The sequence below is a fragment of the Aulonocara stuartgranti genome (genome assembly GCF_965226115.1).
Source record: "Aulonocara stuartgranti genome assembly, chromosome: 7".
Lineage (NCBI taxonomy): Eukaryota > Metazoa > Chordata > Actinopteri > Cichliformes > Cichlidae > Aulonocara > Aulonocara stuartgranti.
In genome coordinates, this window is record NC_138945.1 from 59868359 (window position 1) to 59881345 (window position 12987).

Here is a 12987-nt window from a genome sequence, read left to right on the forward strand (position 1 = left end):
CACTGAGCCTTTTCTGTTCTCTGCCTTTGGACGCCATCCCAACCCTACTGGCAGAGATCAGGCTCTCAGCCCTCTGATATCACTCTCTTTATCCTTCTTCTTTTCCCGCTGTGTCTTAAAGTGCTCATCCCCACCTTCCCTCCCTTCTGTCCTGTATACTTCCTGTCATCTCCGCTGATCACTCTAACAGACATCAGTGCAGTGATGAAGCCATGCTTAAAGCTCCAGTACACGTGACTAGATTAACACGTGCTGGCTTTACAGGGTCAGCTCTTGTAAATTTCGGCAGATAAAAATGTATGGAATTTTGCACTGGGAGTGGAAATTGCTCTCTGCCGCATACTTCTAAACATGATTTCAATTAAATTGCAATGATAAAAGATCATCTAACCTTCTTTCATCTTTTTCCAAATTGCAGCAGAGAGTGGGGAGTCTGTGTCTGAGTCAGGTATTCTGGTGAGCAAAGCAGTGGATCTTGTCATTAATGAAGTCACGCTCAAACCAGCAGGTCAGTCTTGCTAATACCACGCTGATTGCTTCTTGTGATGAAACACAAATAAAAAGACCTCTGCCTGTTTTGTGGTTTGTTCTGTAGTGGTGGGAGTGAAACTCAATGTCTCATTCTGGATGAACAGTTTCATGAATGCCACACTGAAACTGAATGTAAGCTGTTCATTTTATTGTTTGAAATATCTAAGAAATGTATATTTTACTGAACTTTTTTTTTTGCCTCACTCAATTTATTTCCTTTTAGTGCAAAGATGAGATTTGCGGCTGTCTAAGGAATGACAAGGTATAACAATATTAAAAAAACTACCAGTTTATTTAAATACTTTTTTTGAACGCTTTTTCAGTTGTTTAACACTTTTTATCCTCCAGCATGTGGACTGTGTGATACTGGATGATGGAGGATTTCTTCTCATGTCCAACAAGGATGAGTACATTACCCTGGTGAGTTATCATCAGCAATCTTTACATTATTGCAAACATGTAAGCTTCACTAATTTGGAACATTCCTTTTTCTCTCTACAAATTGTGATCATAAAAATGTGTGGCCACATGTTCAGAAGGGGCGACTTTTCCAGCAGTCATGTTTCTTGTCTTTTCTATTCATTTTTTACTTGTCTACAAACTCAGTTCCTCTTACCTTTGACAGAGAAATTCATCAATCATATATACGGGTCAAATAAAGGACTTATGACTCATTTACAAGAATGGCCTGTTTGCTTTTAGCTCTACTTTTCTATTACAGCAGTGCACCCATGTGTCTGGTAAAGTAGAGCACTAGACTCTGGACGAAGATCAAAGGGAAGGCTCCGATGGGTCTTAGTCAATCATGGAAGCTGTACTGAACTGTTTCCCCTGTGTATGTGAGAAGTCCGCTCAACTGTGTTAACTCCACTCTTTTAGGCTGCCTTCAGCCCCAGCCTGTCAGTTGTAGGATATACTGTGAGCTCAAAAACATCTCATGTCAGTCAAGATAGGACATCGGCTGTCTTTGATCCATTCTACCATCACAAAATCTGACACATACAGTTTACTCTCTTTGAGTATTCTTTTCCACATTGTGAAACAATTGATGTCTTCAGAGACGATGCCAAGCCTTTTGTGCTATTGAAAAAAAGTAAATGTATGCAGTGACAGTAGTTCTATGATCCAGAAAAAGGATCCCTTTATTAGGCTTAACAGTACACCTCTTCACTTAGAATCTTTTCCAATCTATAATAGAAGAAGTGGAATTCTTAAGACTAAAAATCTTGTTCTGGGCCATGGATTCAGATATATAGCATTGCCTAAGATGTGTTTCAATGACAAAGAAAAATTAACCGCTCAGTAACCTAATACACACGGTTAAGTCAACATGAAAAAGTCCTGTGACAATGACCTCAGTCGAGCATCAACATGTGTAATTGGTGACTGGAGGATTCCACCACTTTCTATCTAGCGAGATCATATGCCCTCTGTGAAAAATTTGAATGGGAAAGCAATACAGTGCATGTACTTCACAAAGTACAATCTGATTGGTCCCAAACTCATCCTTCAGCATAACAGCCACAAACATGCTTTTGTAAAGAACTCTTTTTAGCCACAAGTAAAACAAAGAGTCTCATAACAGATGGCAAAGCCCCACAGAGTGCTGATCTCAACATCACTGAGGCAGTGTGGGCTTACATGAAGAGGCAGAAGGCTGTGAGACAACCCAAATCCACAACAGAACTGCAGAGAAGCAAAGTTTATGTGGAAAGGTCTACATTTTTGTGAACGACTCACCTGCCAAGCAAAGTTATGATTTTGTACTAAGTCTACAAGAAAAGTTAAAGCTAGCTGTGGAAAAAACGTTTAATTTGGAAAAAAGAAACTAATTGAAACAATATTGTGTATTTGCATAATTAAAAAATATACAGGAAATGACGTAAGTTTATCAGTTTTGTCAAATTTGCCATCACAACAGTCATGAGGACGCTTTGTTGCACATGTGTTTATTTAGACTACGATGTTTGTATAACTGTGGCTCATCTACCTCTGCAAAGTGCTGTGTTTGTATTCTAATACCTTTTCTGAACTTGCATCTTTCCCATGGAAACTTTCTACATATTAAAGCATCAAATACTAAAAATAATACAATTTAAAATTAAAAAATTGCAATTTATAAAAAAATAGGTTACACAATAACTAACCTAAAAATAACTAACAAATCATTTAATGGGTTGTAAATTAATAGTTATTAAAACAGCAATAAATACTGCTAAATAAATATTGTCCATTGTCAGTTATTGTTAAACTAACTCACACCTGATGATGATCACTGAGCACGTGTAATATTTTAATTTAAATTTATTTTTGTTGTTGTTTCTAATTATAGAAAATTGTAATTTTATGGAATATAGATGAGGTGATAAAATTAAATTTTAATTACATCAGCACACATAATTTTTAAAGCCTTATGTAGTGTTTAATGGTATCTCTATTTGTTGACAATTCCCACGTACAGTATAATGGTCATTTTGTTATAAAGTTTTTATCACTGACCTATGAGCCTGTTCTTATTTTCAGGGTATTTAAATATTTTGGTTTTATAAAAGTTGCTGGTATCGTAATAGTAAGAGCATTCTCTTATTATTACGATATTCTCAATCCCACCTATTATATATGGAAACTTTTTTTACTTTATCATTACAGCTAACATTTTTCATCCAAAACTGCATTTGTTTTCTAAACAGTTTAAGTACTTTTGGTACCTAAAGCTAACTAGTGAACAAAACAGAACACAAATAATAGTACATGTTGCAGTTATTTGACTGACTCCAGTGCCAATCTGCCCGACTTTTATGGAAACTTAAAAAGGTATACTGTAACGTAGAAAACATTTTCAGTTTTACAATAGCTATCAAGATAATATTTCTAGATACCCAATACCATTTACAAACGTTTACTTAGGCAGTATCATTCAACAGCATAGCATGCATTTTTATTGCTATGCAGATGATATCCAGCTTTATTTATCCATAAGGCCAGATAACACACACCAATCGGCAAAACTGTAGGAAAGTCTTAAAGATGTAAAGACGTAGATGACCTTTACATTTCTGCTTCGAAATTTAAATAAAACTGAGGTTATTTACTAAAACATAGCATCTATCAAGTACTTACTCTGGATGACACTACCTTGGCCTCCAGTAACACTATGAGGAAAGTTGGAGTTGTTTTTGACCAGGATATGACCTGGTCGTTTGGAATCCTTCGCACATACAAGGTCTTGAATAATTAGGCTTCATCTTACGTTAAAGACCTCATAGTACCCTACTCCAATAAGGCAGTTTGCTCTCCAACTGCTGGGTGACTTGTGGTTCCCAAGATGTGAGGTAGAATGGGGGAAAAGTAGAATGGGAGGAAGAGCTGCCAGATTTCAGGCCAAGAAACAGCTCTCAGTTTGGATTCAGGAGACAGACACCCTCTCTGCTTTTAAGATCAGGCTGAATGCTTTCCCTTTTTGATAAAGTATGGCTGCCTCTCCCCGAGCCTGGTTCTGTCAGAAGTTTCTTCCTGCTAAAAGGAAGATTTTCCTTGTCAGTGTTTCCAAGTGCTTGTTTAAAGTGGGTTGTTTGATTGTTGGAATTTTCTCTGTATTATTGTAGGGTATTTAACTTGTAAATAAAATTAACTGAAAAAAAGCTATTAACCTCAGACAAGAGGTTCATATATATATATATATATATATATATATATATATATATATATATATACGGTATGTACCACCGGCAGATAGAGGAGGTGGCTGATATCCAGAAATCCTACCAGTGGCTGGACAAAGCTGGACTGAAAGACAGCACAGAGGCACTAATCATGGCAGCACAAGAACAAGCTCTGAGCACAAGATCCATAGAGGCTTGGGTCTATCACACCAGGCAAGACCCCAGGTGCAGGCTGTGTAAAGATGCCCCAGACACAATCCAGCACATAACAGCAGGGTGCAAGATGCTAGCAGGCAAGGCATACATGGAACGCCATAACCAAGTGGCCGGCATAGTGTACAGGAACATCTGTGCCGAGTATAACCTGGAAGTCCCGAGGTCAAAATGGGAGATGCCCCCAAGGGTGGTGGAGAATGACCGAGCTAAGATCCTGTGGGACTTCCAGATACAGACGGACAAAATGGTGGTGGCTAACCAACCGGACATAGTGGTGGTAGACAAACAGAAGAAGACGGCCGTAGTGATCGATGTAGCGGTTCCGAATGACAGCAATATCAGGAAGAAGGAACACGAGAAGCTGGAGAAATACCAAGGGCTCAGAGAAGAGCTCGAGAGGATGTGGAGGGTGAAGGTAAAGGTGGTCCCCGTGGTAATCGGAGCACTAGGTGCGGTGACTCCCAAGCTAGGCGAGTGGCTCCAGCAGATCCCGGGAATAACATCGGAGATCTCTGTCCAGAAGAGCGCAGTCCTGGGAACAGCTAAGATACTGCGCAGGACCCTCAAGCTCCCAGGCCTCTGGTAGAGGACCCGAGCTTGAAGGATAAACCGCCCGCAGGGGCGTGCTGGGTGTTTTGTTCACAGTGCTTTCGGTTCGGTACCCATATGTATCGAACAATACAAAATAAATTTTTAATTTATTTTATCAACTTTCCTTCTGACGATGCTGTCTGTGTTGAGCGCTCAGTGGATCTGCGCTCGGCAGTGCAGCCTAGGCGGAGCAGTCGAACGCAGATTCACTGAGCGCAGGGCAAGCTAGCGAGACAGAAGTTAAGCTCTCCTTGCAACATGGCAAATTAAACCTCCCCCACCCTCATTCAGATCTGGCGTTTGGAACTATTTTGGTTTTCATGTGACATATGACCCTGAAGGTAAGCGCGTCATGGACTAAAGTAAAACAGTATGTTGGATGTGCCACGCAATGCTCAATTACATGGGTGGGAGCTAGTGTGTTAGCGCAGTTAGCTCATTAATGTGTTGGCCGTCCAGCCCCATGCACGGGCGATCCACGGTAGCTCGTTAATGGAGATTTGCCGTGTTGTGGCGTTAACGTCATTTCAACGAGATTTAAGCTGACAGCACTAGTGGGAACATAACAAATATGACTGCACATTTACACCGACATCATCCTAGTGCAAAGACAAGCGGAAGCAGACAAAAACAACAAGCACGCATGCTACAAACTTTTCCCGAGTCATTTAGACAGCCGTTAGCACATGATTCTTCTTATGGGGACCTGTTATGTTTAATATGCTGCTGAGAATATAGCCCAGAAGAAGCGTATAGTATAGCTTTTATTTTGGAAAGAGCCATTTCTCTGTAATAAACTCTTTTCCAAAGATAAGTGATTCCTCAATCAGATACAGGGCTCGCAAAATCGCCTGCCTGATGTCCTGGGGCTAGCGATTTTTCCAGTCGGGCTACCAAAATCTATCTCTGCCCTGCCCGTCGGGCTATTGTAGGAAGGAAAAATATATGTCAATGCTTTTGCATTCTTTCGGAAATGTAGCTGGGTAATTATGTCATTGGCATCGGTGAGCCACTGCCAATATGTGACATATTGAAATCGAGTTTGAATTTGTGCTTGTTTTTTGCTTTCACTTTGCAATCGCCTGAACTGTGTATAGAGAGCGACAGCACTGATTGGTTAGTGATGATAATTTGCGCACCAATTCCTCTGACATCGTCTTATTAATCGTTAGCTTACTATGCAAACATGACAAGTGAAATCTCCCGCAGCAAGCTTAAACATGTGAGAGGTTGATCGCGCAGAGAATCGCTGAGCGTTATGTGAGTGCGTGTGTAAAAGCAGGATACATACTGTAGCGGGTCAGGGCTGTTCGGGGTTCTGTTTGTACAGTTATGTTTTGTTTATGTTGCCATAGTGACGGGTGACGCCCTCTCGCTGCGACGGTGTGTTCTTCCGGGGTCAGAGGGCGCCCTGTGTGTTGTTGTTGTTGTTGCTGTGCTGTTGCCGCACTGAGCAGTTAGCTAGCGGCAGTGTTCTTCTGCAGATGTCAATAAACGGCTGTGCTCCCTGGCTAGCTCACGGGAAGCAAGACCAAACGACACCTCCGTCTCCTCCTTGTCTGAGCTCGCCACATTGGTGTCAGAAGTGGGATGATGGTGGCACCCCATGTTCTGACCCGAGTGACTTTTCCCCCGCCGGTCGTGACCGGTGTTGTGCCACGGCACATTACAATGTCACGAAACTAATATTAAATTCATCGAGTCTGCTGTTTTCCAGCTTTTACTCTTTATCGCGTCGACTGCAGATCAGTGACAACTAGCGTACAGAACGGAGCTGGGCAAGTTGCTCCTCCTACTTTGCGCGCTCCCTTGAATGGGGAAACAATTTTTGAGGGGGGTAACTACTTTGGCACAACACCGGCCGGTGCGCCAAAAGAAGGCACCTAGACATTTGCAGGACTTTGTGTGGGGTAATGGGGTCGTCGGGGACGACTGACCCCTTAGGTGGGGGCTATGTAGCGGGTCAGGGCTGTTCGGGGTTCTGTTTGTACAGTTATGTTTTGTTTATGTTGTCATAGTGACGGGTGACGCCCTCTCGCTTCGACGGTGTGTCCTTCCGGGGTCAGAGGGCGCCCTGTGTGTTGTTGTTGTTGCTGTGCTGTTGCCGCGCTGAGCAGTTAGCTAGCGGCAGTGTTCTTCTGCAGATGTCAATAAACGGCTGTGCTCCCTGGCTAGCTCACGGGAAGCAAGACCAAACGATACCTCCGTCTCCTCCTTGTCTGAGCTCGCCACATTGGTGTCAGAAGTGGAATGATGGTGGTACCCCATGTTCTGACCCGAGTGACTTTTCCCCCGCCGGTCGTGACCGGCCGGTGCGCCAAAAGAAGGCACCTGGACATTTGCAGGACTTTGTGTGGGGTAATGGGGTCGTCGAGGACGACTGACCCCTTAGGTGGGGGCTATGTAGCGGGTCAGGGCTGTTCGGGGTTCTGTTTGTACAGTTAGGTTTTGTTTATGTTGCCATAGTGACGGGTGACACCCTCTCGCTGCGACGGTGTGTCCTTCCGGGGTCAGAGGGCGCCCCGTGTGTTGTTGTTGTTGCTGCTGCTGCTGTGCTGTTGCCGCGCTGAGCAGTTAGCTAGCGGCAGTGTTCTTCTGCAGATGTCAATAAACGGCTGTGCTCCCTGGCTAGCTCACGGGAAGCAAGACCAAACGATACCTTCGTCTCCTCCTTGTCTGAGCTCACCACAATATTTTAGTTCTGCTGAGCCAAATAAGACAGGTCAGGGTGAAGAAGTGACAGCCAAAGAAAAGCTTACCGCAAAACGGAGAAGTTATGACAAATCAGGCTATAAGGCAAAAAGAAAGTGCAGCTTTATGGTTTCATGGACAAAAGAATTTCTGTGGCTGCAATATGACAAGCGAAATAACCAGGGCTGCACATAAGTGGTCCGAAGGTGCGCATTCGCTGTCAAAATAAAAAACGGGCACAAGATAAGAAGTTGCAACGAGTGTTTGCATACATAAGATTTTCAGGAGGAGGACAGAAATTTGTTTAAAACTCTTAAAGATGTCGAAGAAGCAAGCTCCTTTAAGCGATTACTGTGATGTTCCTTCACCTCCAAAGAAATGTCAGAAGGAGTCCGAACCACAAAAGAAGCACGTATTCTCGGAAAAGTAGTTGCAGGAGGTGAGCTGGCTTCAAACAAATGATGAACGCACAGAGATGTGGTGCGGAATGTGCCGTGAAAATTTAATAAATGACAAATTAAAAAGGCATGAACGTGGTTTTTTTTTTTATCGAAAAAATATCGAACCGTGACACCAAAGTATCGAACCGAACCGTGAATTTTGTGTATTGTTGCACCCCTAATATATATATATATATATATATATATATATATATATATATATATATATATATGATCAATGATGGAATATATTCTACAACCCTAACTCTAATTATTACTTATTTAAGCTGGTAGAGTTATGTTGGACTAACATTTTGATGCAAAACCTCTCAAAAGTCTTCAGCTGACTTAATAACTGGTAATATCTGCTATGTGAGGGTCATACTGTAGCATATGATTTACATCATTATTTTACTCAGTTGTATATAGCATTCGTATTCTATTTTTATCTTATTGTATATTTTTATTCTATTTTATTCTACTGTATATAGTATATTATTTTATTCTATTCTGTACAGCTGTGTACTGTATTTATTCTTATTGTATTCTAATTTTTGCGTCATAACTTTTGCACTGTCCACTTCCTGCTGTGACAAAACAAATTTCCCACGTGTGGGACTAATAAAGGTTATCTTATCTTATCTTATCTTAAACCATTCGCTGACCCTTGTGCCCTATGAATAAGGCATTGTCATTCTGTAAGAATGCAGTGATATTAGAATAGAAATGTTTTCCTCACTGGATAAAGATAGATCACTTAGAACAGCAATGTAATGATTTTTTAATGACCCATACGTCTAAGGGGATAAAAAGGGTACCTCAACCCTGCAAGCAAAACACTTACCTAATAGCGCCACTGCCTTTTCTGTTAATTTACTTATACTCCAACCAATGCTACTTTAAGGTAAGTAGGACCCAACTCCGTGCTTTGTTTACAAAAAACAAAACAAAAACAAAACAAGACTTACTTTTACACTGCTCTTACTCTCTGTTATGTTTTGTGTGTGTGTGTATATGTGAACCTGTCTAGATAGGTCAGTTTTTTGGTGAGGTGGATCCAGTGCTGATGACCAACCTGGTCAACACCTCCCTGTACTCCTTGAACAAGACTTATGACTATCAGTCTGTCTGTGATCCAGAGAAAGACAGCAAGGCAGCAGCTGGACCCCGCTCCGTCTATGTGGTTAGAAACCTCACTGAAACCATTACTGTATATGTTATTTGGTTTCTATTTGTGCAATAGTAATATATTAACGTAAAAAAACAGAATTTATTAGTTAATTTGATTTATGAAGCCTTACTCGTTTTTTCGGAGGCTTTTTTGTGCTTGTTTTTTCACTAGCATTTCTTTTCCTGTCTTTCTACAGCCTACCATTGCAGACTTTCTCAGTATTGGCTGGTGGGCATCCACTGCTGCCTGGTGAGTGTAGAGGTTGTGTGCTTGTGCTTCTATGTTTCATTGATTTGCGTGTGCATGTTAGAGTGGGAGCACACTTGTATTTCAGGGTGGGAGTTTGTACGGGAGTGGACTTGCATGCTGTTGAAGGATAAAGTTGGCTGGGTCAGTGTAAGACAAGGGCAGTTACACAACATGATACCGCATCATTTTCTGCTTAGCTGTCCAACTGCAATATAACCAGCTTTTAAAATAGAATGCCTGATACTTCCCATGACATTTACATCACCATTTACTCTAACTTTAGACAGATGTGTTGCTTTTAGTAAACAGCTATCGGTTGAACGTAGTTTTAAAAAACAAGCTGTTCAGGCGATTTGTTGCCTCCTACATGTGACTCATTTTGTTTTTGTTTTTACTTTTTATTGTTTTTTCCTAGGTCAGTACTTCAGCAGCTCTTCTTGGGTCTCATGTTCCCCAGCCTTCTACAGGCAGGCAAGTAACATAAGCTGTGCATAACCATCAGTCTTAGTTTGATGAGACAGAGGTCTGTCACTCCAGTTTTAATCCATGTATTTCTTACTAATCCTCTTTTCTATTAAACTGTCCCTCTTATTTCTAGCAGAGTCGACAGATGACGACATATCAGATGCCATGTTTAAAGAAAGCTGTATCACAGAGCAGACTCAATATTTCTTTGACAACGACGAAAAATCCTACTCAGGTGTCCTGGATTGTGGAAACTGTTCCAGGTATGTGTATGTTAGTTCACAAGACTCCCCATATGCTTCCATCTTAGTGGCTCTTTCCACTGATGACTTTAAATGGCTGTTGTTGAAGATTTTCAGGTTCTTACTGGGCGTCCATCTGTTTAATGGCCTGTGGGGATTGATCCAGAAAAGAATTGGTTTCCTGGTTTCGTTCTGTTTTGCAGCCTGATTTCAGACAGCTGCTTTCTGATGAGTTCTGATCACACACAGATTACCTTGATCTGTCAGAGCCCGGAATTGCAGAGGAAAGCAAAAAAAGCCTTTTTTTATCTGTTTTTCTTCCTTTACACTCTGGCAGTATGTCAAACTCACTAATACACACATTTACAGGCCGCTGCACATTTGCTTTGCTGTAACCTACGTTTGTATCACTTTGGGCTGTCTGAGGGGTTAAATATGGCTGTAATTACTGGGTGTTATGAGTCCCACGTGTCTGATGCTTTACTCCCCAAAGTTAACAACTGTAGACACAGATACTTTAATGACTACCATAAAAAGTCAATCCCGTGAGGACGGAGGTGGTATGAAGTGCACTGTTTGTGCACAACTGAACACATACCTGCATGTACATGTGTGCTGCATTGGTACCACGTTATACGTGCTTTATTTTCCTTTTTCTAGGATGTACCGTGCTGAGAAGCTGCCAAACACCAACCTTGTGTTTTTAATCACTGATGCCAAAGCAACATGTTTGTCATGTGACCCCAGACCACTGCGACAGGCTGAACAGCCCTGTATCCTTTCACTCGGCTTAAAAACTGTACTTTCTTTTGTCTCTTCAATCCTCCATAAACCACATATATAGCAGCACTTTAACCTGTCAGTACGAGGACACACACCTAATAAGTGTGCAGTGGGTCCCCACTCAGTGTTCATGTGTGAACCGTAAACCAGATGCACAGCATATGAAAGGTGGTCTCACATTACTTCTAGATTAAATTTCTATGTTTATCTTCATCTGGGCTACAGGTTGCCATCAGGTTAAATTAAGATTAAGAGAAGGGGTGTGTATGTGTTCTGGATACATGTTTGACAGATGTGTCTTTAATGTAGGTTTCTGTTGATTGGACAGTAAAGGTGTCATCACCAGAGGTCACCAGGGGGCCACTACAGAGTTGTCCATTTGGTAATAGTAGCACTAAATGTTGCTGCCAGAGCACATTAAAATATTAAACATTTTATAAACAATACTTCTAATCAATGATCAAGGCTACCTTTCGTCAGATCAATAATCAAAATTTCTCTTACAGTCTCCAGTGTTTTCATATAAAAAGCTATTTTTAAAACACATATTACTAAATGATGTTTATTAATCTCTATTAGATGTGAAAAATTAAAATTCGTAAAAATTAGTCATTCGTAATTAGGTCTTTGCAGATTGTTGCCATCCATACTTCAGCAGTTCTTTCTCTTAAAAATGTGTTTTTTCTCTCCACTGTTGCTCCAGTGCTTAGTCATAAGGGATCATTGTTGTCTGTCTAACTATAATGATGCACTGTTTGCAATATAAAGTACCTCAACATGACTGGTGGTGTCATTTGGTGCTATAAAAATGAAGTGTTTCTGAGTACATAAAGATGTATTATTGAGTTTTTATTGTTAAAATGTGCACAACAGCAATTTGAATTTTCCTGAGTGTCCTTTCAGCTGAAGGTCCAGATCCATGTGACATGGTTGATAAAGCCAGATATCGCAAAGGGCCGGACGTGTGCTTTGACAACAATGAATATGTAAGACACAGTCACATATGTGCCAGAGAATATTTTCTGGAAACAGCTCTATTAGCCAGACTAAACGGTTGGCTTCTGTCAGTTTCTGTCTGGTTTTCATCAGCAATGTGCTTTCTGCATAGATTTAAAGCAATGTCAATTACCTGCCCTTTGAGCTTCCTTCATCTTTTATTTATCTATCCAGTTTCCATGTTATTTATCAGTTTTTAATATTCATTGACAATTCACTCATTTGTTTATATTCCTTTCTGTCTTCTTGTCTCTCATCATTTTTTATTCTTCTTTTATGTTTCTGCTTCCCAATGGCTGCTGCTCTTGTCTGACAGGATGAACCTTTGTGCCCAGTCAGCAAAGGTTCTGCAATGAGCCCTACACCTTTACTGTTGTTTCTGGTTCTGGCTTCAGGGTCAGTGCCGTCTCACTGCTTCAGAAGGCTCATTCCTAACATATTAACTTCTATGATATTCAATGTTTCTTGGCGATTGCAAAGTTCTTTTTAGGGGCAGTGTAAATCAGGTAGTATGATGGACATTCAATCCTTAAAGCTGATTTATTTTTCCATTATGTTGTAATATGTAATATGTTGGTTATTACAATTTAAAAAGTTTTATAAACAGTAAAGATTTTAATTTCCATGAGGTATTATACTCACTAAAATAATTTAATAAGGAAATAGCTGATGAGAAAAAAGTAAGAAGTATAACACAGCTTAATAAATAGGTGAGATCTTTTCTTTGTTGAATAATTCCCTTACTCACAGAATGTTGCATCTATCTTATATTGTACATAATTTTGCACAATTTTGTTTAAAAAAATAATGTTTAAGGTATTGTACAAAGTTACTAGTGGACCTTTATGTATCATATCAGCTAAATCCATAAAACAAAAGAGAAAAGCAGATAAATTATATGTGAACTCGTTGAGTCACCACCCAACTGTGAACAATTTATAAGACATCTA

The 12987-nt window shown here is 40.5% G+C and overlaps 2 protein-coding genes across 8 annotated transcripts in view; both read left to right on the forward strand.

The window, feature by feature from the left end:
- The window catches only part of LOC309710434 (uncharacterized protein), a 55203-nt gene extending 50186 nt beyond the window's left edge, over positions 1 to 5017 (forward strand). Inside the window, exon 2 of the mRNA XM_082539888.1 lies at positions 4377 to 5017. Coding sequence (XP_082396014.1) covers positions 4477 to 4995 — 519 coding nt within the window. The 5' untranslated portion in view covers positions 4377 to 4476 and the 3' untranslated portion in view covers positions 4996 to 5017. The remainder of the gene's footprint in view (positions 1 to 4376) is intronic.
- The window catches only part of LOC309710431 (voltage-dependent calcium channel subunit alpha-2/delta-1), a 79818-nt gene that overhangs the window by 63665 nt on the left and 3166 nt on the right, over positions 1 to 12987 (forward strand). For 4 of the 7 annotated variants that reach the window (XM_082539874.1, XM_082539869.1, XM_082539872.1 and 1 more), the window contains 10 exons: positions 419 to 508; positions 596 to 663; positions 755 to 793; positions 880 to 951; positions 9162 to 9314; positions 9499 to 9551; positions 9967 to 10022; positions 10153 to 10279; positions 10919 to 11031; positions 11945 to 12027. In XM_082539874.1, the coding sequence (XP_082396000.1) occupies positions 419 to 508; positions 596 to 663; positions 755 to 793; positions 880 to 951; positions 9162 to 9314; positions 9499 to 9551; positions 9967 to 10022; positions 10153 to 10279; positions 10919 to 11031; positions 11945 to 12027 (854 nt within the window). Of the gene's footprint in view, positions 1 to 418; positions 509 to 595; positions 664 to 754; positions 794 to 879; positions 952 to 9161; positions 9315 to 9498; positions 9552 to 9966; positions 10023 to 10152; positions 10280 to 10918; positions 11032 to 11944; positions 12028 to 12353; positions 12434 to 12987 lie in introns of all 7 variants that reach the window. The other 3 variants (XM_082539868.1, XM_082539873.1, XM_082539871.1) reach the window with 1 other exon arrangement.